General features: G+C 40.9%; 2 protein-coding genes across 3 annotated transcripts; one reads left to right on the top strand and one right to left on the bottom strand.

Moving 5' to 3' along the window:
• Positions 1 to 558: 558 nt before the first annotated feature.
• On the top strand, positions 559 to 6,987 carry sigirr (single Ig and TIR domain containing). The gene is made up of 10 exons (XM_022755944.1): positions 559 to 824; positions 1,984 to 2,262; positions 2,561 to 2,768; positions 2,872 to 2,999; positions 3,654 to 3,794; positions 3,885 to 4,028; positions 4,252 to 4,354; positions 4,508 to 4,658; positions 5,225 to 5,402; positions 6,139 to 6,987. Exons 1-10 carry the CDS (start codon positions 755 to 757, stop codon positions 6,309 to 6,311), a joined length of 1,575 nt encoding a protein of 524 aa, XP_022611665.1. The 5' UTR covers positions 559 to 754; the 3' UTR covers positions 6,312 to 6,987.
• A 381-nt stretch (positions 6,988 to 7,368) lies between these two features.
• On the bottom strand, positions 7,369 to 26,158 carry pkp3 (plakophilin 3). Of its 2 annotated transcripts, XM_022755943.1 has the most exons (14): positions 26,091 to 26,158; positions 22,407 to 22,584; positions 17,909 to 18,000; positions 16,660 to 17,378; positions 15,514 to 15,637; positions 14,396 to 14,600; positions 13,093 to 13,267; positions 12,434 to 12,551; positions 12,173 to 12,337; positions 11,890 to 12,072; positions 11,640 to 11,793; positions 10,505 to 10,700; positions 10,253 to 10,340; positions 7,369 to 8,703 (listed from the first exon to the last, which is right to left on the bottom strand). In XM_022755943.1, exons 1-14 carry the CDS (start codon positions 26,097 to 26,099, stop codon positions 8,662 to 8,664), a joined length of 2,448 nt encoding a protein of 815 aa, XP_022611664.1. In that variant the 5' UTR covers positions 26,100 to 26,158; the 3' UTR covers positions 7,369 to 8,661. The 2 variants fall into 2 exon arrangements, with proteins under 2 accessions (XP_022611664.1, XP_022611663.1); XM_022755942.1 differs by lacking the exon at positions 26,091 to 26,158 and having other exon boundaries at positions 22,407 to 23,112.
• Positions 26,159 to 27,900: the final 1,742 nt, after the last annotated feature.

Here is a 27,900-nt window from a genome sequence, read left to right as displayed (position 1 = left end):
CAGAAGTTATCCTGACATTGTTGTTCTTAATGGGTGATACGGGACAACATACAGAGAATGGGACTGTTAATGCTTAGCTTTTATATTTGTACAGTTAATGTGCATTTCTATACTGTCAATGTCCTTTTAAAAGGGCATCTCTTTATTTGCTGTCTGACTTACTGTCCATTTTTGCTTCTGAAGCTATTATTTCTTGCAGTTTGAAAACAAGAGTATCTGGACTCATAAAGACGAATTCTCAAAGTCAAAGACCTACAATAATAAGTCGAGTTATTCTTGTTTCCCATGACCAGTGGTTGAAAACCTACAAAAACCCACTGCAATATAGTTTCCTGAGGGTTTGAAGAGCTGAATTGATAATGTTATGTATAAACTAACAAAATATTTGGCAATAATTGATTTATTAACCATTAACAGAATCGTTAATTACCCCTTCTATAAATCCTCTATTAGAAAGTTATAGGCTACCTTTAAACAATTACAAAAGAAAAGTTTCACTGCAACGCAGGTAAAAGCTCGTGCAAGTGTCACGTGACCTCAGGGAGCCTATAGCCGGGAGAGTGTCTGGTCTGTCCAGGTGCAGTTGATCAACCTGAAGGCTGACGTCCGCGGAATCAGCTCTACGGCTCCTCACAATGTAGCTAAACTGTAATAAACTAACACGTTGACTTTTAGGTAGTAATGTAGATTTACAAAAACTCTTTTCTCGGTTCATTTCTCACCTGAGGACGGAGGAAGAGGAGACCTGCGGCTCATGGCTGTGATTGTAGTCGCTCTCATTTTGGTGTGCACCGGGTTATGGGACAAGACTTTCCTCACTGCCGGTAAGGATGTTCAAAATGAAACTTTGTTTACTTGAATTTTCTCAAACAGGATAGGTGTACACTTTGTCTGAAGCTCCAAATTAAAGTTGCTTCCGTTTTTCCACAGCTGTATGATTCACCTTCATGTTTTTGACAAACTTGTCCTTTATAATCAAAGTGGTCGCAGTCAGAGTTACGGGATGCTGGATAGGTAAATACCAGGTCAGTGTACATACGGTCAGTGTGTACAGCGTTTCAGTATCTGTCAGGCTGTCACATGATGTTGCTTGGTAACATGAGGACCAGGCCTGGACTTCGGACCCGGATGTGTTATTATGTTTGAGAAACGGTTAAAATAAACAAATAAAGCAAATGGAGAGTCAAGGAGGAACCAGAGAGAGCAGTCATGCAGGTGATTTGTGGGTCACGATGAGCGCATGCGCTGAATATGTTGACGAACAGGTCCATATTTAATGGGCCAGTGTTCTTTAGTTAGTTTGATGTATTTTAATTCTGCCCGGACAGAGAATCGATGAACACGACTCTGCTCTTTGCATTGAGCATGTCCTCAAACCGAGAAGATGATTCAGTACTTTTAAAAAACAATCTAAGTCAGCATTTTCTCAGCGCCAGCGAGGGTGAAAGAGCAAACAAGATCACCTTCTTGCTCCATTAGACACTCACTCTTTGTCAAAAGCAACACTAAAGCTAAACACACGGTCTTCTGTAGCTCCACACTGTATGCAAACTGTTTACATCCACAGGCTGTATGCAAAGCGTTTTCTCAAAAGGAAGCAAAGCCACTTCTAGGAATTTGCATAGTACTTGTGTTTGATCACATAACAAAGTTGAGCTGCATCTGCCCCAATACTGTCCTTGTTATGTGGACCAGGTGTTGGCCATATGAAATACAGTTTCACTTTAGTGTTTTATCTATTAGGTGCATCAGTTTTTAGTCCTTTTTAGCAGTCCTTGGTCTCAGGTTAACTCACATAAAAATGATTCCAGAGACTTCCACACAGTAAGGTGTAGCGATTTTAAATTTGGAAAGAAGAGAGCCCTAGTATGGGGTGTGTACTCAGTTCCCTGAATTTAGGGAAGTTTTGGGACAGAAAAAGTTGGATTGTTGGATCCCTAACATAAAGAAGACTGTGTAAACTTCCACTGTCTCTGTTTGTAGCTCAGACTTGTGTGGATGAGAGCAGGTTTAAGGAACAGATCGTCTACGTGGAGCCGCAGGGGCCTCCATATCGGCTGAAGTGCCCTGTAGAACCTTTTCAACCCCAGAGCTCCCCACAGCCCCGGGTGACCTGGCAGAAGGACTGTCAGCAGCTCCACAATCAGGAGGGGAGGGCCTACCTGGAGTTTATCAACCTCAATGTGGAAGACCAAGGGAACTACACCTGTATGCAACAAGGCAACAGCACAGCCTCATTCACTGTGCGTCTCATAGTTAAAGGTAAGTACTATTTATAGTACAGTGTAATAGTGTAAGTGCAATGAAGTCACTTAAAAGCTGACACTGTAATTGTGTGGCTCTCGTCGTAAGCTATTATTTGTCCCTGCAGTAAAATTAGAGTTTGTATGGGGAGTGAAGGGGCTAGTTGAAAAGGCTGGCTACAACATCAAGGTGGCATTTTGTTTCAGCGTGCCCTCCAGCAACTGTCTCAGGCTGTACCTGGCAGCTGCATATGAAGGCCTCTATTGTCTGCAGCTCCTGCAGTGAACACAGATAACAGTGGTATGTCCTTACACAGAGTCCCAGTGCTCGAAAGCCCCAGAATTTCAGCCTAATGGAGGCCTGAACAGACTGTGGAGCGATGTGGGATCCTCTGTGAAGCTCAACTGCACTGCTCTCCTCCTCTGGGACCCAAATAAGGAGCAATGTGGCACCACACTGCAGTGGAGTAAAGATGGCCAACCACTCACCAACCTCACACTTTACATGCAGAATACCTCCTCGTGGTGACTAAGCTTTTAAAACAGCAGATTTCAATTATCATGCTCAGGCTTTAATGAAAGTGTTTGAGAGTGAAGGTAAGATCGAGTTTTCTGTCCTGCTTACCAGGTCTCCTGCTGTCGGCCAGCTGATGGTAAACAGTCTGTTGGTGATTACACTCAGGGAGCTGGAAGATTTTGGGCTCTACAGCTGCACAGTGAGGAATGTTTCATCTGATTTCAGCCTACAGAATTCAAGTAAGAAAACATATCTTATATGCTGGATCTGCATTGTCTCATCCTGCATCTTGTGTCATATTGTCTAAAAGTGAACGTACAAAAGAATTTTACAAAGACACACACAAACCTAACAAAGCAGACAGGACAAAATGCAGCACAGAATATGTCCTGTATCTACACTGAAAATCAAATGAAACCACACACAGATACATCCTGTCTGTATAATCTCATAGCAGGGAGCCAGTGTTAAAAAGGTCAAAATCCTTGTGAGTCACAATATGAATTGATTGTAATTAATGTTACACATCTGTGAATTAATTATGCATTGAAAATGTGTTTTTCTTAGTTGCAAGGACCCAGTTGTTCAGACACACTCTACTAACAGAATCCCTCTATTGATCGGTTGATTATTATTATTTTTTTTTATATATATTTTTGGGCTTTTGTGCCTTTATTGGACAGGACAGTAGAGAGAGACAGGAAATGGGGAGGCAGAGAGAGGGGGAATGACATGCAGTAAAGGGCCGTCCGATGCGGGATTCGAACTGGGGCCGACTGCAGTGAGGACTGTAGCCTCTACATATGGGGCGCCTGCTTAGACCACTGTGCCACTCGACGCCCCTGGTTGATTATTTTATGCTTATTTTGTATTGTTTCTCTGTGTGTGCTCAGACAGACCCAGCCACACTGCCGCTGTTATCGCAGCCACTGTCCTCCTCCTCTTCCTGGCTATAGCTGCTCTTGTGTACTCCAGGTGTCACTTGAACATCAAACTCTGGTACAGGAACTCCTATGGAGACTATGAACTCAATGGTGAGTCTGCTGCTTGGTGACACAGCATACGATGGCTGTAGACGTGCAAGAATGCAGCAATAAAGCCAGTGTGTCTCTCTGTGTCTTCAGATGGGAAATTATATGACGCCTACATCTCCTATGTGAACAATGACTATGACAGGAAGTTTGTCAACTTTATTCTCAAACCTCACCTGGAAAATAAAAATGGATACAAGGTGCATCTCAATGACAATGACATCCTACCTGGTGGAGGCAAGTTCACACTATATTGTACTACATGTGCTATTTTACAATGATGAAACTATGTAAATACTCCTCTACACACTCCTGCCTTGTAGTTTTCTGGCTGTTTGTTCTCATTTTTTACCTGTAAAAGGACGTTTTGCAGTATATTGATATGTTGTTGTTTTTACCTGTTACTTTGGGTTTCCAATTATAAATTAGTTACTTAACACAACACACAATGTGTCTCCAGAACCTTCTGCAGAGCTGCTGATGAACGTGAGTCGTTCTCGGCGTCTCATCGTGTTGCTCTCTCATGCTTACCTCGAGCAGGACTGGTGCTGCAGTAACTTCAGGTCAGACTCACACAGACTAACTGAATTTATTATAGACAGAATAAACCTGAGTGAAACTGATGTGGCATGATAACAATGTACCACCTGAGGTCAGTGTTGCTGCCATATACTGCAGTTGCTTTTGTGACATACTGTAGCTGTGTGTGTCTTCAGGCAGGGCCTTCTGCACTTGTTGGAGATATGTCCGCAGCCTATCCTCATCATGTTGGAGGGTCAGTCCAAACGCATGAGGCCTGAGATCAAGCAGCAGCTCAGTGAGCACCAGCACGGCCTCACTGTACTCACCTGGAGACACAACTCTGTGGTAAGATCTTCTATAATACCTATTCTTTTAGAAGAGCGAAAGCTTTTTGAGCACACCTACAACAACATACAATGTGAGTAACTTTACACACCATTACTCAGTCCACTACAAACCAGGGAAAAAATAGAGACGGTCCAGTAATCAGACACTAACCGAAAACATTTCCAACTTCAAGCAGAAAAGTTTGTGTCCATGTATGATCACATCGCTCGTAGGGAGAGAATGATTCAGAAAACAGGGTCTCAAGGCCTCAAAGTAATATTGAGATTAATATCGATTTATTTAGTGTGGAAAATTATATGCCAGCAGTTGGGAGAAAGGAATTTGTGATTTGCTAATAAATCAGTTGGCAACAATAAATTATGAAATAACAATTATTACTCAGTGTGGAAATGTGTGAAATGAATCCACATTCATTTAGAAATGTACTTATACAGTAAAACATATTGTAATATGATACAAGCAAGTAAGGCTGTTTACAGTTGAGGAATAATTAATGCGTCAGTCTGACTCTGATAGCATGGTGTAATATATCATGTTGTGTCCCTGTGTGTTTGTGTCTACAGACTCCCTCCTCAGTCTTCTGGAAGGAGCTGGCCTTAGCGATGCCTCGCAGGGTCATTTTCCGCACTGAGCACGCAGGCGACCCACAGACAGTGCTGCAAGATGACAAAGACCCCATGCTGACCCTCGAACCCGACTACCTGGACTGCCGCTCAGACACTGACCCTGCTGGAGATCTGGGTAAGAGCAGCAGTCGCTGCACTAGTAAAGTCCTCAAGTACTAATGTTAGGTTCACTGCTCACTTAAAGATAAGATAAAGATATATAAAAAATGCCATTCATATTTTTTTACATATAAAACTTACTTAAGTGCAGTTGAACCCTGCTTGACCTAGTCTGAATCAACAGACAAAGATTTAACTAAAGTGAATCTCAAACTTCAATACCAGGAAATCATATCATATGATGAACCTGTACGTATCTACTGTACCAGCTTGTTTGTGATGTTTTGTATCCAATGACACATGTTATACAGTTCAAGATATTAGGAAATACGCTTATTTCAGTTGTTGTAGGACGTAAGAGTTGGATGAGTAGATCGATATCACTCTGATGAAGCTACACCCAGGAGATGGTTATCTTAGCTTAACACAAAGGCTGGAAATCAGGAAATAGCTGGCCTTAGTCCAAAAATAACAAAATCGACCTACCAGCATCTCTAGAGTTCCCCACCTAAGCATGAAAACAACAGGTCGTGGTTTAACATGAGGTTAGTTGCTGGACTATTTTTGTGGTGCAGTGACTTTTTGAAATCTTGTTTCACTGTGAGGCAATGAGGGACAGCCTGTACAGCCATACACTGTGTATAACCAAAGGCCGAAATTTCTTTTGAAATTTAGGAGAGATGAGACACTGAGTTACATAAAAAGTAACGACCTTTACGACCTTTTTTCCACCTTTCGTCTTTCTGTTGCAGGGCTGCGCCTCCCTGTGTACAAGGCTCTGGCCTGTACAGCTCCTGTCCTCCCTGCTGCTCCCATCACAGCCGCTGAGCCCAAATCCTCGGATATCGACGTGTCGGACTTGGGATCACGGAACTACGGGGCCCGCTCAGACTTCTACTGCCTGGTCACTGAGGAGGACATTTGAGCCACACTCCCCTCACTTCTACTGATCACTTAAAATGACCATCTACATGGAGATTCCCAGTAGCATTGCTGGGAGCTAAATTTATTTCTTTTCTTTACAATATGTTGTTAAAATCAAAATGTTACCTTTTTCTACTTCCATTCACCAAAAGAGAGGGGAGAGGGAGGTAAACTCACAGCCATGATGTCTCTGTCAGTCCCCAGCAGAGGGCAGAGTGATGTCAGATAATATGAAAGGAGCAGTTTGTTGACAGTACACAGATGGTTTGGAATGACTGAGAAAATACATGTGACAGACTCCAGAAGTCGGATTTTAACTGGGGCTAAATGATATGAGAAAAAAAGTAATTATTTTGACAGATATTCTGATTGTGATATGAGTCACAATTTTAGTTGAAATGGTAATTTTTGCATTTAATTTCACTGAATAAAATGTAAAAATTATGCTGATGTGATTTTTGTTGGGTCTGAACCAAACAAGCATGGTCCCTTATGTCCGGAGAAGATGAATTGCAGCCTGCAGTATCTCTGTTGCACCACAATGCTTCATTTATAATGGTATGTTGTGACACATTTTACTTTAATCGACAACTTGCATCTCCTGTCATTTAGATATTGCACTTGGCTGTATTGACATTTCAATAAAATTTTGATTAATTGTTCAGCCATAATTTAAACCTTGAAAACTTGACTTGTTTGCACTCAGGTCATTCGATACAGCACAATGTCCGAGTACAAAGATCTAACAGTTCTTGGCATCTCTGCTGTGTGTCATGTAAACTGACTGATAACAACGTGGCATTCATGCTAATAAAACACTTGTTAGCAGATTAATTCTCTCTGTAGGGACCGACGCTCTCTGTTCTCCCGCAGTGAAATAAGAGGCTAAATAAGGGTGCAGCACAGGTCTGGTATTGTTCCTGTCTGAGCAGGAGCAAATATGTAAACAGGGAGTGGCCGACATTTCACCGTGTTAGTGTCAGGGTGTTACATCTACGCAACATTGAATGCTGCAGCACACACACGAGAAATGCTTATAAAATGACATTTCATTTCCACATCTGTCTCTTTATTGGCTGAAAAATATCCAGATGATACATCTGCCTCTATACAACACAACAGTAAATATGAAAAGTCAGTGTTTTTAAACACCCACACAGAAACACACAATTACCATTTATTCCACAGAATAGTCATTTTTATAATTGGGTTTTTTTTTTAATTGAACGTTTTGCTTAAATACGAAAACAAGTTGCACAAAGAGTTTTAAAAGTATTCAACAGTCCAATGTCAAATAGTTCAAACAGTGTGTGAATATTGCAATTGGTCTCAAACAATAAACAAATATTGTATTTGTTTTGAAAACAAAGTTAGGACCGTATCCTTTCCCCCCATTTCACACACAGTATTTATAACATTAGACAGCAGATACAATGACATGTTAAAGAAAAAAAACTTTATGAGTTCTGTTTGACAAAGTGATTACAAATGACACATCAGCATTTTGTATGAAAAGACAGATTTCACAACTTTAAAAAGCACGTAGCTAAATACAAAAGTCAACTTTGAAGGTACAATCATTATCCCCAGATTTCTAAATCAAATGTATTAACATCCAAATTTCTGTTTTTCTAAATATCCTCTGGTTTACATTCAGTTATAACTATGTTACAATTTTGACTCACATATAAAGACATATTTATCTATCCAAAAACTACAAAAACAAAGTACATAGCTACAGTATACAAAATATTTCATCTGATTTCTGTGTAAGAGAGAAAGCATTATTTACAAAAAAAGATGCTATGTTAGTACCAGCCATGTTGCATTCATGCTGTTAATTAAGTGCAACAGCGAGAGGATAAGGCACAAATGTCCACTATATTGTCAATGAACAGTTTGACACTGTTTTTAAAAACGGCCATGGACCACAAACAGCTGCGGTTTCATCTGGAAACATGTTGCTCTGACAGAAAAGAAATCCCTGATTCCACGTTAAACCCACAGACAGTTCAAACAAAGACAGTAAATGGTTTAAGGTGCACACATATGTATCAGAGTCCATCAATAGTCCATCATACTGGATCCACGTTTCTTGCACTGTACTGATGTCCATTGAGTTTTAAAATATGCAGGATGTCCTTTCTGTTTTTTTTCCCATCAGGAAGATCCTCCATCACTTATGTGTTCATGTTCTTATCAGAAAGTATGGCAGATAAAGACTGAGCCTATGTTATCTTTGAATAGTAGAAAGAGTTTATTTACTCCTGCATACCTGGAAAGATTTCTTCCATAGGATGCAGGACTGATGGCCGTTTTATAAAGTGAACTTGTACAACATTACTTTTGTTTTAGAGAGTCAAATCTGCAAAATCCGGTCTTGTAAACCCTTTCTGTAAAGCAAAGAAGAGAAAGAGGAAGTGTTATGACATGGTATGGACATGAAACAAAAAAAAAGATGTAATTTATTTATTTAAGTATTAATTTAAGTCTTTATTCTTCTATTAAATATACTGCACACCACAGAGGTGTCTGTAAGCGTGAACAGCAGCTCACTCAAGGTTGAAATTTGACTTGGAGAGACGTCTGAGCTCACAATCCATTTCAGAGTTACGCAATTCATAGTTTGAATAGCTTCATTTTTTTGCACAAGTACATTGTTTGTCACATGAACTCGACCGATGTTGTGTGGGTATCTGATTATTAAATTCAAAACTAGAAGCAAGATGAGCATTAACGCATTTTTTGTTCTGTTGTGACTTGTTCATTAGGAAATAAGCTGAGTACCGCACCCATGGGAGGGGCAAGTCATGATCTGCGGAAGGCAGTAAACCTACCTAGTCCTGCCCAAGATGTGGACCTGCCTGACTGGGTGTGTATACGTGTGTGTGTGTGTGTGTGTGTGTGTGTGTGTGTGTGTGTGTGTGTGTGTGTGTGTGTGTGTTTGTGTGTGTGTGTGTGTGATGAAAGAGCAGCAGTGTGAGCAGCCAGAGATATATGAGTTTTGAACATATGCCATCCAACTGCCGAGGGAACTGCAGAGACTGAGGAATGTCATTCGTCTTTCTCTCTCTCTCACACACACACACACACACACACACACACACACACACACACACACACATACTTCTGTCTTTGGAGGTCACTCATTGACATTATGCATTCCCTTGCCACTTACCCTAACCCTAACCATCACAACTGAATACCTAAGCCTAACCTAAACAGAATTCTAACCACTCTAAGTAAACTCTAAAACCAAGTCTTAACCATTAAACAGCCCTTTGAATGTTTGTCGGAAAGTGAGACCAGCCAACATGTCCTCACTGATACTTTTTTTTGGTTCTTACACAGTAGCATTTACAAGTACACACACACAATCTCTGTCACTCTCACTTTTTTTTACACACACACACACGCACACACACACACACACACACACACACAGATACGAGAATGAGGGTGGGGCAGCGCCATGAAGAGAAAGCTTTTCCACTGAGCTGTGACTTGTGTGTGGCAGAGTCTAACACGTTGCTCCTGCCTCATGAAAAAGAATGTTTTTCATGTTGTAAATGTTTTGTACTAAACTGAGGACACCTGGACATGTTTTTGTCATTTTGAGGGTGCAACACTTTGGACAGAGTCTTTTATATCAGTTTTAAATGTGATTATATAATGTGTTGTCAGTGAGTTTCATACCTATTAAAATATAGAACCTTATGTTGTGGTTTGATAACGATAATAATCAACTTGATTTGTACAGTCTTAATTTCATCTGGCTGGATGTGATCAGAACCTGTTGCTCTCCTAAGATTAAAAAAAAGATTGAAAATATTTTAAAAACTGATGTTGTGTATGTTGTTGATTTTTATTCCCCTTGATTTTTTGACTGTATAATGATTGATCATGCAGAGCTCCGTTTCACTCATGTCTACAGTCTCTTACGTCTTTGTACTGTTTGTGCAGTTTCTTGTACTGGAACATGTTGCTGAGAACTGTGGCTGCTGCTTTGGACGCTTTCATCTTCCCAGAACTAGAAAGAAAAGATTAATTCAAGGTTAACACTCGGTAAAAATAACCTCATGTGAGAAGTCTGCAATAGTTTGTGTCACATTCAGCATCAAATGTCTGCAGTCTGCATCAAGGCAGCCAGTAGACACACATGTTGTATCAATTGTCATTTTAAAGAGCACTCACCTGCTGTCACGTGTGTTCTTGATGGCGACCAGTTTCGCCAGGCCGTCAAAGAAGGCGATGTCTCTGGCAGCTAAAGAGCTGCCGGTCACCAGGTTGTTGAGAACACCACAGATGTTGACCACCACCTCACTGGAGGGCTCCTTCTGGTGTCCGTCAGCAGGCAGCTTGGTCACCAGGTTGTTCACCACCTTTGTTGCTGAAGAAACCAAGATGTGTTGTTTGGATAATATGTTTAAAGGCCCTGAAAACCTGTTTTCACAATCAGCTAATTACCATCAGCGATGATATCCTATATGTAACTGCAATTTTCTGTCAAAGTTTGAATAGTTTTGGTTAATTCTCAAGAGATTTTCTTTGGTTTCTGTTTTCTGTCTTTTCTCACTGATTTGAAGAGGGCAAGACTCGGCTTGACAAAGGTGATGTCACAGATTTCTATGCACCAATCAGGATTTAGCAACTTTTGAATCAAAATCTAATGACGGTTGTGGTGTTGTTTGCTTTTTTGCTTTTGACAGAATGATTGATATCTGATAAAACAACACCCACAAAGTCCTGATCAAACAAACTAGCTCAAATTCTGAGAGTCAAATACTTTATAAAAAACCCTTAACAATATTTTCCCAGATTCAAATCTTGATTGCTGCACCTTTAGTGATAAATATTTAAATATAAACAGACGAATGTTTGATTCCATCATCCTTTGTATTCCAGATGTTCAAGTTTGTGTTTCTCGTCCTAAATTTTGGTGTCTGAATTTAAGCAATCCATTTTTTTTTGACTTGACTTCAATTATTCATTCAGAATTTGACTAATTTGACTTATCTGAAATTATGAATCCAGTAAAAAGAATACAGCATCAAACATTAAGTAAACAGTAGTGGTTATATCTCGCAATGAAGTATCCAGCTGCCTTTAAGTTTCAGATGATCATGGCTTATATTTGCTTCCATGTGAAAGAAAGTGAAGAGAATCAAAAAAGGCTACAACAGGCAACAGCAGTGTGTTAACTCACAATGCACCGAACTAGAGTTTGTCTCAAATGAGACACAACAACAACAGATTATAGACGTTCTGAACGAACCTGTGACTCAGAGGGATCCAGCTTTTTAAGAGGAAGGAAAAATGAAAGACTTACCCATGTCGCCCTTATCCCTGGCATGGCGGGACAGATTTCGGAGGAAGCCGGTGAGGGAACGCAGCTCCAGGTCATTGTTGGTACGTAGGAGGTCCAGCAGCACGGGCAGCATGCGCTCCTGCTCCAGAGCCACTCGGCTCAGCACCGACGCCCACTGCAGGACCAAGAGAGAAACAACTCGTATATGAGACAGTCTGAGGTCGCTGCATTTGAATGCTTTTACAGGAGAACTGATGAACATGCTCCTTACCCTCTTGTCTCCAGCTGTGATGTTCTGCAGAGCTCCAGCAGCTGCCTCGCGGGTGGTGGAGTTGATCTCACACTGATGCAGCACGCGGTTGTACACCCCAACTATCTGAGGGTGCCACAGCCACTCCACACCCTTTGGCACCCGAGCAACCTCGGTGAAAGTGGACAGATCCTGGTTCTTGCTCTGTCAGGGGGGAGGAACGTACAAGGAGACGGTGTTAATTAGACGTGCTGGTCCGCGCACACAAAACACCTGCTGATGGATAAATCTAACATGCACGTACATTTTTGGCTTTCCTGCTCTGAGGTGTAAAGCAGCCAATGGCGTCACCCTTCCCTGTGTCCTGAGCTCTGGTTGGTCCTTCCAGGCGCAGCATAGCAGATGGAGGCATCTCACTGTACAGCTGGTAGGAGAGGTTCCTCAAGACACACACTGCATTCTCCACCCCCTAAGAACACACACACACACACACAGATAGATTAACACACACAGTAAAGGTAAGACTAGGGTTGAGAAGATCAGGCTCAAGCTCTTCTCGTCTCACCTTGTCTTCTGACTTGTTGTCATCCAGGGAGGCCTTGACGTAGCCCACCAAAGAGTCCACCAGTCCGTGTGTCTCTCTCATCTGCTGACGGGTCTTTTCGTTCACAGAGCTCAGATTCCTAAGCGAGTGAGAGGTCAAGAGAGTTATTTCAGGTAGTTCATTCAAGAATCGTGCATTTTATTAGTTTAACGACATTGTGCAAACGGAGATGCCAAGAGGGCAGGACAGTTTGGGCCTGGGGATGTGTTTCCACTCCTGTGTTGCAGCAATGCGCGAGTAAAGCTTTGATTTTGCACCGACATGATGAATATCATGCAGACAGCATTGCAAATATTCCCCAAATGGTAATTTATTTGGAGATAAAAACCCAGTGCACACACAAACAGAACAGAACCAAAGCAACCAGAAGCTGGAGTCATGCAGGTGTTTGAAAACAACAGTGAAAAGTAATGGGTGTGGTGAAAAAAAAAAAAAAAGAAAAGCTCCGGTAGCTGTCAGCTGACACATGAGTTAGGAGTGTCCTGCCAGAACAAGCTCACCAAATGCAAATATCATGGTCATGGGAGAAAACGCAGGCCCAGACGAGCCAGAGGGAAATACAGTTTAACGAAGTAGCACGATGCAACCAAAGAGCTGAGACGCAGATAAATGAAGTGCACCTGAGGCATCCTGTGGTGTTGTAGAAGATGTCGGCCTCAGAGGGGGAGAGATTGACGTCCATAGAGTCTCCGCCTCCAGACAGAGGGATGAGGATCTTCTCAGTCAGCTCAGGCAGCGTCTCCCTGGCCAGTTTCTCCTTCAGATTGTCTTTGGATGAAAGGTTCCACAGGATACCTGCACACACACAACACCAGGGACATGTCAGCAAAACCAACATTTATTCTTCATTTCCACCACTGCTTATAGACATTTTAACATTAATCTTCTGATTTTATACTAAGCCCAGTTCAAAAACGCAGTTTAGCATTTTAGGAAATAAACTTATTATCTTTCTTGCCGTAATTACCAGACAGTCATTAGAGCGGTATCAATCTTCTCATCCAACTATTAACAAGAAAACAAATAATTTCCCAAAATGCTAAACTACTCATTTAAGGCTTAAACGAGCTATAAAGCACTTGAACCTATAAATCACATCAAAGAGAAATATAAGAGAAACTCAAAGGGCCACTCTGCATTATTTATCACCTCTTTCCCAAAGTTTCTTACTGGACACATGACATTGACATGAGTTTCTCAATGATCCAACCAATATAAATCAAGGTGCAACAGCTCAAGGGAAACAGTGACAAGGCCTTCACTCATAAAAGGGAGTGGCAGATACACTGTTGGTCCACAGGCCCAGACAACTCCCTCACACTCCCTTATCGTCTTCACACACCCTATAGAAAAGACAGCAGCTCCACCTCCAGCGCTTTGTGTACTCAGACACACTACATGCCTAGAAGATCTCCACACCATGGAGCTGGGGTTGCAACATACATTATTTTTTTTCTGCTGACAACATATATTTGCGAAGAATGACCGCAGGCAGAAGCAGAACTTACTTAGACTTGAACTGTGAATAGGCGACAGACATTAATGGCAGTTACCAGAGAAATTACGGCACACTGACTAAAACAAAGAACACCAATATACAGAAGACTGTTTGTGTCCATTCCTGCTTAATAAGACTAACTCAAACTATAATTTAGTTACAGTAAATACTGACAATCTGGATTCTCTTTGTTACAGCTTGCTGTCCTCCTGTTTATTTGGTGTAGAATAATATCAATTTCAAAGGCTACTGTTTGCTGAAAGGATTTCAAGGACACCACTGCCAAGATCATGTTGCATCCAAACACTGTCTAATTTGCATTCATTTCTGCTTGAGGTTAAAGTCCAAACCAAGCAGTCTGAAATTATCCGTGCTTGTTGTGTCATGTTTTTTATTTCTAATAACTGTGATCAGAGTTTTCCTACCTGTGATATTTTTGTGGAGCTCATCGTCTGTCTCCTTGAGCGCCTCGACCAGCTGTGGGATGCCGCCCTCCTCGATCAGGGCCACTTTGTTGTCCATATTCTCATAGATGAGATTGCGTGTGGCGCCAGTGGCATAACGCTGCACTTCCTGGTTGTCACTGTTGAACAGCTTCACCAGCTCCCCAATGCCCTTGAAGCGACGCACCTTGAGAAAAAACAATGTTCAGTTTAGGATTTGTGCATAAATTTTCATATATAATTGTTTTTTTTTCTTATTTGGCTTCAACAGAAACTAAACATGAGTATTCTCATAGATTAAAGCACCTATGGGGTAGAATTTCTTATGTGATTATAAGATCTTTCAAAATATTCTAACTTTAAGTTTTTGTTTGTTGAAAAATTGTTAGAGTTTCAGTTTCATCCTAATCATCTCAATGTGGCTGGATTGGATGCATGCTTAATTGCAGTAAGCAACAGTATTTCTTCATATGATTTCTAAGAGTTGCCAAATTCTGACATAAGGGCTTTAAAGGCTTTAACGAAGTACGTTTATTTGCTTTTTTGCACAAATTTAGATGAAAACATTCACAATCACTCTCAGGTCTGTATAGTAAATACTATCTTTGGCTAACTGTTCCCCCTGTTTCCAGTCTCTAAGCTAACCAGCTGCTGGCTGTACATTCATACTTACCACACAGATATGAGAAATGAAAGTAAGAAAGTATTTTCCCAAAATGTGGAACCATTTTTTTAATAAAGAATCATCTGGATCTCTTTTCAGACAAATCATTACATAACTACTCTAAACCAACTCAGAGGAGTCTGCATCCTGAGAGCTGAACATAATATCCACAAGCTAAACGCACTTCACACATCAGATAAGTTTTAATCTCTACTGTATGTCTGCCATACGTCACCTATACAGGGCAGAGTGCAGATGATAAAAACAAAGCAATGTGTGGAGCAACTGGAGCACACCAGTACAGGAGCAAAGCTGTCTTTAATTTATGTCACCAGAAATGGAGAAAACGATTCTCATGAATCAAGTTTCTCAATAGGGATTGGAGAAATGAAAGACTCGGGAATTAGAACCACAAATTTTAATCAGTTTGAAGTACCTCATTTTTGGCGTCGCTGTCATTGTAACACTCATGTTGAATGTAGGCGGCACCCAAGACCTGCAAATCATGGTCGGACTCCCTCAGGTGTTGCACTGCTGTGGACATGTCCAAGGAGTGGATCCTACCAAAGGAGCAAATTAACAAATTCAAGCACAGAATGTAAAACATGTAATTATGTCATTACCCCGCTGTTATGTATGGTAGCACAAAATATGTCTTTTGGATGTTTGAATGAAAAGCAACAGAGTAGCCACAGTAATTGCAGTAATTATTCATAAATGATTTGTTTCTTCTCTGAGAAATTCAGCTTGTTGAGTTTCTTCCAAATCACACAGTGGTCTGCAAATCCGCTTGGCTAACCACGCACTGTGGGATGTGTGAAATGTGAGGACTGAAACTAAGCTGCCACACCCAAAACCAGTCCTACCACTATAGGGCCACCTCCCAATCCACAGCTCTTAGGAAATACACTGTTCAGATCACACACTCCCTCTCTCTAGAGCCTCCTGGGTGACACATGGTAGTTGTGACACCACCATAAGGGTGCATTAAATTCACTTGACTGTCACTGACAAAGCAACAAACTGAGTCGCCAGAATGACAAGAGCTGTCATCTCTGTCATTGAGTGTTATTACATAATTGAATGATAAATCTGTCATAAATCCCCTTGAAAAGACCACAATCAACAATGCATTAGTCCGTCTCTCAACAATTTCTGACTTCCCTACGTTGGCTCTCAACCTTGAACCCATCCATTTCTACTGATGACATTTACTTTAAAAATTGTCACAAATATCAAGGTTCATTTAAAAAAAAGGTGTAATAGTTTTCTAAAACACCTAGGCAGAGCAGTTTCTAACAAACGTTACTCAAACAGGAATAAACAAAGCATTTGTTGGGAACTATTTTCAGCAGCGGAACAGGACGTGGCTTTGGCTACACAGACAGTGTTTGTTAGTAGGATCAATTCACTCTTGGCTCTTGGGAATTGATGACAGTATGAAAAGGACAGAAAATGACAATACACACTGAAGATCTGTCAATAACAGTATAAGAACATGTAATACACCCAGTGCATCAAATGAAAACATTTTCATTGTGAGTGTGAGCAGAAAAAGTGGATGAGCACGTGAGCTTCTCACCCGCTGAGGTTGCCCATGCTGATTCCAATCTCGTTCTGCCCGCCGTAGATGTCCATGCCCTTGCCGACACTATGCATGCTTTTGATTGACATGGCACGGGACAGGGTGCCCGGACGCTGCATAATTATGTTCCCCTGGGAAGCAGAGGAAATTCCGGATGCTATGAACCCCCTATCCAATGTGTCTCCTCCTCTAACGTAGGAGCCCCCAGACATGGAGCCCATACTCATGCGGTTGTTTCGGTTTGTAATCCTGCTGATGGTGCGGTGGGCTGGACCTTTGAAGGAATGTTGCTGGACGACCTCCACCTCTCCTCCTGTCATCCCTCCACTGCGGGAAAGAGTGCCACTAAGAGATCGGCGCATGGGCTGCGTAAAGGTCATGGTGCCTCCTGTTTGCCTCATCTGGCTGGTGTAGCCATTGAGTGTGCCCTGGCGGTTGTAGGTGGCGTCCCGGTCGGATACCATGCTGCCAGCATCGCTGCCGTCAACCATCCATGGATTTACAGGCACTGTCTGCATCCGCATTGAATGCATAGAGAGGGTCTCTGGGTCCATTCGGCTCTGTTGCCTGCCGGCTTGGTAGTTGGACATGCGCATGTCTTCTCGGTAAACACCGCCACCAGTTCCACCGCCTCCAACACTGATCCTGTGGAACTGGGCCAGGTCTGGGGCAGCAGACTGGCAGCTGAAGCCCGACCTCTGGGCTACATGAGGACCCTATGGATGAAGAGAAAAGTAACCGTTACAATCAAATGTAAATGTGTAAGAGTTGCTCATTGTGTTCCCAACAGTTTATGTGGGTGAATTTGTTGTGAGTCACTGCACATCATCAACAATGGTTTCTAAATTTGATCACAGTGAAGTAACCACCAAGACAGGAAACAGAGATCATGGCCTCAGTACATTTGTCATATTTATGTCCATTTCACATACAAAAATGATACTAATTTAGGAGTGAAGGGAATTATTATTGACTCAGATATAAAATATGACACATTGGACAGAAATCTACAGCGTCAAACATCTGTGGCAGAAAGCCAGTGTCTTCCTGTTGAAACACTAAAATAGAGGAATGTAGAGGGTGGACTTGAAAACCCTGAGCTGATCTCATGACAGCCTACTGTGAAATACCACACATGCTGAGTCCTGGATGACCCACTGTGACACCAGCAGAGGGTCAGTGATGATGTTTCCATGATATGTGCGAATACATCGCTGAAACAGTGAGATAATGCCGTTGTACTCACCATTGTTCTAGAGCCTGAGTACATGTAGGACGACTTGGAGCTGAAACTTGGGTTATAGGTTTGATATTTCACTGCTGAAGAACCGCCGTAGTCTGAAATAAAGCAATAAAATAGAGTAACACATGATTACTGCATTTAATATCACATTTATAACAGTGATACAAGTGTAAAAACTTTCCTGTAAGACTAAAAACTGATTTCAAATCATCAATTTAATACATTTCAATGTCTTAATAGATACGTATAAAAATGGGAAAGTAGCTTGGCAGCACTTGTCAGACATAGTGATCTGTAAAATCTGTCAAATCATGTTCAAAATTGGAAGATTAAAATGTTTTTCCCCAGTAAAACTGCAGATGTCAGCTTGATAAAAAAAGAAGAAGACCAACAGGCACTTCATTCTTTTCAAAGCCTCCTGACCTTCCAGTTGTACACTCTTAAAACTTGCAGCCAAACTAAAGTAACAAAAACAGAAGGTGTGAAAAAACAACAATTTTGAGTCTATATTGAGATACTTGTCGCTTATAAACACAAGCACTTCTAAGCCTGTGATTGCTGTTTTGCTTAATGTGCTATTTAGCCAAAATGTTAATTTATCAGCTCTTCATGTGGATTTTAACAGCTGGAAGTAAAAAGTGTATAAGTGCTGTCTGTTGTGCTTGAAATCTGTTTCCCCACATATCTGCCTGTCATGTTTGAGCCACTCTGTTCATCTCCTGTTCTGTATGCAGTTTTGCTGGAAAATGCACGTCAGAGGTGTTACTACATATTTGCTGTTTTTTGCAAGCAAGGATTTCCCAAATGCCATTCTCCAGAAAGTAAAAACTGCCTGACTCAGCTGCTGACTTGTGTTCCTGAAACGACGACTAAGACGTCATTTGCGGACGGAAAATGTGACAAGCGCCTTTTCTTTAGTTTTCCACCAATCAGGGACCTTTTTATCCTTTTAAATTTTTAAATACATGAACACTGTTAACACTGTTTGTTGTGTGAACTAATCATTGAGCTCTGCCACACACATAAATAATTTACCATCAAGTCAGGCAACCTTTGTTGGTGTCTCTGCACCATTGTTTCATTCATTGTTATTCAAATAAGTTCACTTGCATGTAACTGAGACAGATGTTTTGTGAATGACCTACTCTAAACATGGAAAAATTATAAGTAACAAAAAAAGACATAGAGGTAAAATTAAATTCTTAACGATGATCAGCATGAATAAGATTCAGTGTGAATAGCTGGTGTCCTGTTGCACTGAGGACTGCAGGTTCCCAGTGAGCAAGAAAACGACCTGACCCGTCTCCGGGTCTGACGTCTCCGGTTACCGTTCACTGGGAGAACAGTTTACATCTGACACACAAACGCATCAGTTTGTCTCCGTCAGCACAGCGAGCGCATAAATGTTTTGCCCCCGTTACAGATGAGAGTGACCTGACAGGTGAGCAGTGAACGTGATAAAAGGCATACAGCAAAAAGTTCACTACAGCAGGAGCTTTGAGCGGAAGCTCGTCGACTCAAATATCTGGGTCAACTGAAATTAGAATTCTTCAGTGACACAACCCTGAACCCTAGAAATTAATTTACTGTCAGAGAATTCTTCTGTTTTTCCAGGAATGAAGCAGTAATGCAAACAAACATTACACAAGAGCCTACAGCCATGCAGCGACTCCACGAGGCTGCTTTAATTCACATACAAACATATCCCAGTTTAGTGTGTTAGTGTGACAACATTTGCACTAAATACAAAGTGCAGATGAGGCTGATGGGAATGCCATTAGGTTTTAAGGTATTTGGTCTTAAATCAAAGTGCTGAACAAGATAAATCTTAAACTTATGATGGCACAAAATAATTAAAGAAAAAGTGTCAGGGGATCACCAGAGTCAGTAGGATTCATACTCTGCAGATCATTAATATCTGTGCAAAATTTCACAACAATACATCAAACTGTTTTAAAGATATTTAAAGCCTGTAACTAAAAGTGCCAAGAAAAATCACAAAATGATTTTTGTGACCATGTTTGTGTGTCCTGTACATGTGCGTCTGTCTGTGAGCAGAGGGGAAGGATTGCCAGCACGCTTAATTTCTACAGGGCACGAACACACACCAAACCAGTTGGTACGGAGGAGGGTGACTGACACATCCCTTGGCCTCACTCCAGCCCCAACCGTGGCAACGCCCTACACACCTGAAAGCCACAGCCTTTACAACACACAGGAAACACACCCTGAAAACTCCTCTAGCGAGGAAACAACAACTTTTTTTCTTCCCCTGTCGTTTTTGAAAAATTTACTTTGATCACGCACACACACACTCTTTTCCATTCTCACTTTCTGCTGAGGCTTGTCCACCTATAAGCACCAATTAGTCATTCACATAAATGCGCAGTTGTTGCAAGATTTACATACAGAGGAGGAGGCGCTCGTCACAGAATCCTGTGGGTGTTTTCCTCATGTGTGAACAATCATGCATTCATAATAAACTTCTCCACAGCCACAAATCAGACCACTGAAATGGCAACATTCCCTGTCGTTAAGAGATCTTCTCTTTTTCTTATACAGATTTCAAGAGAGAAGAGATATGACATGACAATGTTTTATGACTGTGTGCCTTCCTCCCAGCAAAGCCCAGGGCAAAGGACGGGCAGAGATAACAGTGGGAGCCGTAGTTTTTCATACATTGTGGTAATGTTCGACTGAAGAGTTTGACAAGTAGATTGTAGGTAAAAACAGGCAGTGACCCAGTTTGTGGACATGTTACATGTCCCTCTGCATTCCAGCCATTAAAAACGGCACATACACTGTGTTTGTCTGTTGGGGCAGGTAGTGTCGGAGCCTCGGGGAGAAACTTAAACTAGAAAGGTGAGAAAAAGATTCTTCTTCTGCCACTACACAGCCCACAATTCTAGAGGTCACATAAACAAGGCTCTGACTTCGAGCTGCTGGGTCTGCTCCCTGTAGTTTGGTTCAACACTGTGAATTATGGGACGTGAAGGAATGTCCTCCTGCATCAGGCAGCAGCAAGCACAGGTGCACAAATTTTAGTCACCATGTTTCTAAAGCAACACAAGAGAAGCCTGCGTCCGTGTGTAGATCTACATTTGACGCTCTTTCGGCTTCTTAACCACATCAAAATGATCCGATGTGTGGAACCTTTACTTCCACCTGTGGGAGTCTCATCGCTGCTTACATAACAATCCCACCTCCACCCTGTCTGTGTGACAAGATGATGCAGACCAGACACCTTTTGACAACGTGACGTCTTTGAACAGACGCGACTGCGGCTGGTTCTCACGACACTCACACATCTCCCAGGTATCTCCTGAACCCTCGCCACTATAAGCCAAGTAAAGCCCTGAAACCCAACCCCACAGAGGGAGGCTTTCACCTTGATCTGCTATCAGGGAAGTTCATGAAAGCAGCACTTGTTTGGGCCTGTTAAACATTAACCCTTTCTCACACATGCAGGTGCTCGACACACTGTAAGATCCCTGCTGCATGAGGCTTCGGCTCAGGTTCATCTGCTGCGAACCAGCAGAGCAGCTGAATGGACAAATTCCCTGATGAGAAACAAATACATAGGAATGCAGCAGGGACATGCAACACACACACACACACACACACACACAGACACAGACACAGACACAGACACAGACACAGACACACACACACACACACACACACACACACACACACACACACACACACACACGGACACACACACACACAGCAGGCGTATTAATGCGTGTACATGCTTGAACTTGAAAGCAAAAGCTTCTCAACTGATCAGATTCATGCTGAGGAAAGCAGATTCAGGTTCCAGTGAAATAAATGAAATGAGAAAGTAACTTCTGGTAATCTCCTGAGCTGAAATGACTAGGCAACTAAGTAATCGATTAGTCAATCAACGGAAAATGTATTATTTATCCTTCAACTCTCTTGAAACTGGATTATGCATTTGGGTTTGTTTTTTTGTTTTTTTTAACAACTCACTGGTTCCACCTCTTAAATGTGAAAAACTTCTGGTTTTCTTATATATTGATATATAGTTAATGTTGTTATACTATTTTAGCTGTAAATGAATGTCTGGTGTGACTCAATAAGATGAAACAATTTATAAAAATACACAGGATCGTGACAGTTTTTTCAGGTGGTGTCCAGTAGCTTATTTAATGTTCAACAATGTCGGTTTTTTATCAGTTACTTTGGGGCAAGGCCAAATGAACCAGGGTTATAGGGCTGACTGGTCTGAAAAGAGCTCCGGCTCCACAGCTATAGGTGACCACCTATATTAGGCTTCAAACTCAGCACTACTGTCACACAATGCCACCTGCACCTGCACCTGCGCGGTGACTTTTTCCCTTTAATTCCCCCACTTGTCCACGCTGAGCCCAGATCAGGTCATAGCACTCAGTCATACGGAAATGTCACAAAGCAGAAGACAAGTCCGCTGTAGTTCCTCATAAAAATCAACTTGATGCTTGATGTTGTTGATGTTTACCTGACATGGCGTAGTGTGAGGCTGATCCATTCTGCCGCGGAAGTGTGGGCTTCTCGGCCAGTCTCATCTGGACCTGCTGCTGGACGCGCCGCGCTCTGGACATCTCGTCCGACACGGAGCCCCCGTTCCCCAGCTGGATTTCAGACGGGAGCCCGTAGGTGGTGACCGAGGTGTTGGGCTGTAAGGCGGACAAAAACACGTTCTCTGAGGCCATGGCACTCATGGTGAGAAGTTAAGAAGTGAGACGCCGGGGGAAAAAAAGCGTCCGGACTGAACACGGGTTGTTTGCTTCGTGGCAGCCGAAAGTGTTTTGGAGAAAGCTGAGAACGGCTGAGCGCGAGCGGAGATTCACATCAGCAGGGGGTGGAGCCTCAGTGAGCCGAGACCACCTGACTCACAGGTGAGCTCAGACGCTGGTCTACTCTTGGATAAGAATCACACTGACTCATGCTCTCAGCTAAACTTTTCTCACAGCTTCTTTCCTTTTTTCTTTTGTTAAGTTTTACTTTGATTTTTGTTTTTTTGTTTTTTTAAAAAGGCTTCTTTGTTTGAATGTAACTACAGTTTTGTATGTGTATGTAAATGTAAAGTACATTTAAGTGTAAAAATACATTTACTCAAGTAGGCTACTATACTACACTGTGTACTGAGATTCTAAACCATATCACAATAGAAAAATACTCCATTACAAATAAAAGTACTGGCTGAACAATATACTTAAAGTATAAGAATTCAGTGCAAACTGATCCCATTCAGAATGTTATATGAATCACATATATTATTATCATCATCATCATCATCATCATATCATCCATCAATCATCATCATACGTATTGTTATGATGATGATGATGATGATGATAATGATGATGATGATAATGATGATAATTATTATTATTACTAATTATTATTATTAATTATAATTTATATTACTTAGTAGTAGTAGCAGTAGTAGTAGTAGTAGTAGTAGTAGTATTGGAATAATTATTTTTCTGTACATGTGAGCAGACTTGTGATGTTGTCATGGTAGAGATCATTTTAACAACTCATAGACTACTGTAGGGTAGCTTCATATATAAAGATTTATATTTTAAACAATGATCATATGTTTTATGTATAAAGTATTGAGCTGAGAAGGAGCTAGCAGCTAGAGCTGTGACATAAAATATAAAAATATTTCCATTTGAATTGTTGTGGAGTAGAAGTATAAAGTAGCATAAAGTGCAAGCACCTCATCATTGTACTTATATACAGTACTTGAATAAATGTTACTTTCCAACACTGATTTCATGCAAGTTATATTTACATTTATTAGACAGCTTCAGTCGCTAACCGTGTATTTTTCCACAGTGTAAGTACTTTTACTTTTGATACTTTAGGTTCATTTTGCTGATAACACTTTCATACTTTTATTTAAATAACATTTTCAGAACAGGAGAGTTTTTATATTGCAGTATTGCTACTTTAACTTAAATAAAGGATCTGTATCCTGCTTGGAGATTATGTGCACCTATGTTATTTGAAAGTGGATCCTGTCTTTTAAAATGTGTTAAAATATAATTTAATGTAGCAAATTCTTGATTTAATATTATATGTTTTCAACAGTAAATTGAGTGGATAATAATTATTTCTTATCATTATTCAAATACAAGCAAAGATCCATCTTATGACAGGGTTAAAGAGAAAGTGGCAGTGTGAACAAACCAGTTTAACCAGCTGTCAATCATTCAGTCCTGTCTAACAGCCATAGTCAGTGGAGTCATTAATTGATTAACAGGGCTGAATGTGATAGGGTTGAGCTTTTTTATCTGAAGTTAAACATGAATAAACTCTAATTCATTAACACCACATGTCATCCAGTGTCTTAGAAATATTAACATGTTACATATTGTTTAATTTTACATAAGCATTTCATTTACATGTATTTGAGTGATGCATAGAGTCTGAAAAATCCACCCTGCTAATAAGGTAAATTAAGATTATTATGTAATTTTTCCCGCTGTGACTCACCACACACAGAAAACAGTCAACAGTCAGACACATTATGATGCAGCCCAGTGCAGCAATACGGGTTCAAAAATGGACACTGGACACTAAAGTTCATATTCACTGAATAGATTCTACATTGTGTTGCATTAGCTTGCACCCCCTGAATGTGTTGTATAAGTGGATGACGTCCACTTAAGATCTGTTAAAGCTGGTCCAAATTAAATTGTCAATTGTTTGAACACAAATTTCATCTAAAGTTCATGTATTAACACCTATTCTGCTCAAGTTCTGTAGTCTCGTAGGAATATATCTAAATATATTCCAAAGTATGCTGTATGTGAAATTATTTTTTATATTATAACTATCACTTCATTATACAACTGTTCTTCTTGTAAATGTAATAATTAGGTGTATATCCCAGGCTGTCAAATATCAGATTTTCAAAACACGATTACTATGGCCATAGGAACGCATGACAACGATATTATCATGAAATCTATAAAAATAATGAAAAATAATAATGCTATGAGTCAAATTCATCTTTGTTTATTGTGTGTTTTGTCTCTTTTGTTGGCAAGTGTAGGAAGTGGAGAGAGAGTCTGTAATTGTAACTGTGCACAATATTATCACATGTGTATTATTAACACTATATTAATATTTCCTTCTTAAAATATGGCTATGGGGCGTCAAGTGGCGCATGGTAGAGAAGTCGCCCCATATGTAGAGGCTACAGTCCTCGCTGCAGTCGGCCCCGGTTCAAATCCCGCATTGGACGGCCCTTTACTGCATGTCATTCCCCCTCTCTCTGCCTCCCCATTTGTCTCTCTCTACTGTGCTATCATAAAGACATAAAAAGCCCCCCAAAAAATATCATGGCTATCATCCATACTGGTATATCGCAACACCCCTAATATCTCATAAACCTTAGACTACTGGATGCAGCAGAGAAGACCTTTACTTCACAAACTGACATGATATTAAATCCAATCTTGCAAATGAAGGTGAGTATGAATGGAGGACTGTTAAAGGTGTGGCTCTTTTAAACCAGAGCCACACCTTAGTTTTATCTGGCTTGTTCTATTTGAGCTTAGCAACTGTGAGTCATTGTAGCCAAAACAGAAAATGTGAGAGTTGTTACGTGTTTTATGGGGCATGTCTGTGGTTCCTACCTGTCTGGATACAGATTACAAGGTTCAAATAAATCACAGTTGGAGGAGAATAAACATCTTTATCTGAATGGATCAAAGAATTACAAACATCTACTGATCACTTTGTTAGCTGCATTCTTGTCTGCCTTCCTTTGTTTAAATGCATTTGAGAAGAAAACCAAGAGATGAATCTCAGGTTATTGAATCAGCCAATAATTTCCCTCAAGGGAGGCTGAAATTTTCATTTTCCTGAATCTGATCAAAGTCAATGGATTTACACTGAACCAGATGCAGCATGACATCTATGGAAATGACCTCCTCCCTCAGTTTGTTATGAAGACTTCATCTTCAGTGTCTCAGCATATTTGTGAGTAGAAACAATCAATCACAGCTTTTGCAAATTTCAGTAAAAACATAGAGATGCTCAGTGAGTCTGAGATGGTAACAAATGTTCTCAGTGGAATTAATTTTACTCTATAATTCAAACAGAAATGAAATACATTCATCTGGAATAAATATCTCTGAGAAGGCCATAGATTTCGACTTACCATTACCATTGGGGCTGAGTTGATTGTGGCTGTTCTCTTCTCTCTGAAGTGGCGAACCTGCTCGTCTAACAAGATGATCTGATCTGGTCTGTTATTAGAAAGTATCAAAAGTTATATTAACAGTCACCGCCCTGAAAATTACAGTTCTCTTTACCATCGCAGGTAAATGTGGACCATACACAAAACAAAAGAGATGAGTCAAAGACTATGACACCATAGGGTGTGTTACAGAACAGGGGAGCTGACTCTGACTGTGACAGAGATGACAAGTGAAAAAAGACAAAACACATTTAGATGTTTAGTTTATTAAGCTGTTGATTTTCTACTGAGGCAGAAAGTGTTCCCTAGAAGTGAGGGGAGTTTTTGCATGAGTTTCCTCAATACAGAATTTTATTTACTGTATGTTGTGATTCAGTGGTAGTGCCGGCTTCTTTTAGGATGTTGCAACATTTCGCTGATGAGTCACTCGCTCAGCACAGTAAAATATCTGAGCAGCTGTTTTACTGAATTCCCAGCCCAGTTCAGGAGAAGTGAGTGGCAGAAATCAACCTAAACGTTATTGACTCAGAGCAGTGTGTGTGTCTGTGTGTGTGTGTGTGCGTCAGAGAAAGTAATCACATGAGAGAGTGAGAGTGGCACCCTTGTTCCACCCGCTGTCTTCTGTGTCAAGAGTCAACTGTCTGTCTGCCGCCCGCCACACATGGCCAAGCATAAAGATGTGTGTGGATATACACACACATATACGTATATACGCATATACGTGTGTGTATATATATGTACGTATATGTATATATGGATCTTAGTGCTCAAGCAATACAGTGGCAACCCTTCCCTTTTGCCACAAACCGAGCTTTTGACAAAGATGACAAAATTACAGAGCTGACCACAAAGTGTTGTTTTAACACCACATAGACTTATATGATGTTTCATATGTTATATACGCTATACATGAGCAAATATATATTCATTTTGTTTTCCAAAAACAAATTCACAAACAAAGAAATGTGAAAATACTATCCTATGGCAATGTTACTTATATTTGAAGTCATTTAGGCCACAAAGATTTAGGTCCAACTGCCCGTTAGACAACCAGATAGAGTTATTTTGTTTCTGTTTATGTCAACACCAATCACAGATGTAGAGCAAATAGAATAATTATATTCAACTGTGTTTTACAGATGGGGTCTCTGAGACTCCAAACATGTCATTTCCTGCAGTGGACTGCTGAAACAAGACATCAGTTCAAAATCCTGTTCATAGAAAAAACTAGTCATTAAGAATGAAGCTAACGAAACCATGTTAAATATGTTTTGAGCTGTGAAACGGGGCCTGGAGTCTCCAGGATGCCAATCAGAACATGGGGGTAAAGACCTAGTGCAGATCTCTTAACCAGTTGGAGATGAGATAAACAAATGTGGCTGATGCCAAAATATAAAGAGTAGCAGTAAATGAGGCAGGTGGGTATGAAGGTATGGGTTTGGAGCTGACTGTCTGGATTTGATGACCTGATTTATTTGTTTGCTGAACTTCAGTGCTGAATCAAACATGGCTCCCAGATTCACAGCCATATGTGACTGATGATAGTTGATTACACCCATATGTGACTGCTGAACATTTCATGGGTTTTAATATGCTGCTGTAACAGCCTCCACTCCTCTGGGAAGACTTTTGGTTGCAGAGATTTCCTTCCATTCAGCCTCATGAGCATCACAGAGGTTGGACACTGATGTCAGCTGATAAGGCCCGCTGGTTCTCATTCCGCATTGCAGTTCATAACACAGGTGTTGCAGGAAGTTCTGTGCAGGCCACA

Source organism: Seriola dumerili, unplaced genomic scaffold, assembly GCF_002260705.1.
Source record: "Seriola dumerili isolate Sdu_G_001 unplaced genomic scaffold, Sdu_1.0 BDQW01000242.1, whole genome shotgun sequence".
NCBI lineage: Eukaryota > Metazoa > Chordata > Actinopteri > Carangiformes > Carangidae > Seriola > Seriola dumerili.
Note: the sequence above shows the minus strand (reverse complement) of the source record. Positions and strands in the feature narration are given on the sequence as shown.

Excerpts from the sequence above, each read along its gene's own strand:
- sigirr (XM_022755944.1), top strand. The coding sequence starts at position 755 with ATGGCTGTGATTGTAGTCGCTCTCATTTTGGTGTGCACCGGGTTATGG. Across the intron at positions 4,029-4,251 it reads TGACATCCTACCTGGTGGAG|AACCTTCTGCAGAGCTGCTG; the intron begins GCAAGTTCACAC and ends ATGTGTCTCCAG. Across the intron at positions 4,659-5,224 it reads CCTGGAGACACAACTCTGTG|ACTCCCTCCTCAGTCTTCTG; the intron begins GTAAGATCTTCT and ends TTGTGTCTACAG.
- pkp3 (XM_022755942.1), bottom strand. The coding sequence starts at position 22,629 with ATGAGTGCCATGGCCTCAGAGAACGTGTTTTTGTCCGCCTTACAGCCC. Across the intron at positions 14,601-15,513 it reads ACAGCGACGCCAAAAATGAG|GTGCGTCGCTTCAAGGGCAT; the intron begins GTACTTCAAACT and ends TTTTTTCTCAAG. Across the intron at positions 12,073-12,172 it reads AGAGCAGGAAAGCCAAAAAT|AGCAAGAACCAGGATCTGTC; the intron begins GTACGTGCATGT and ends CCCCCCTGACAG.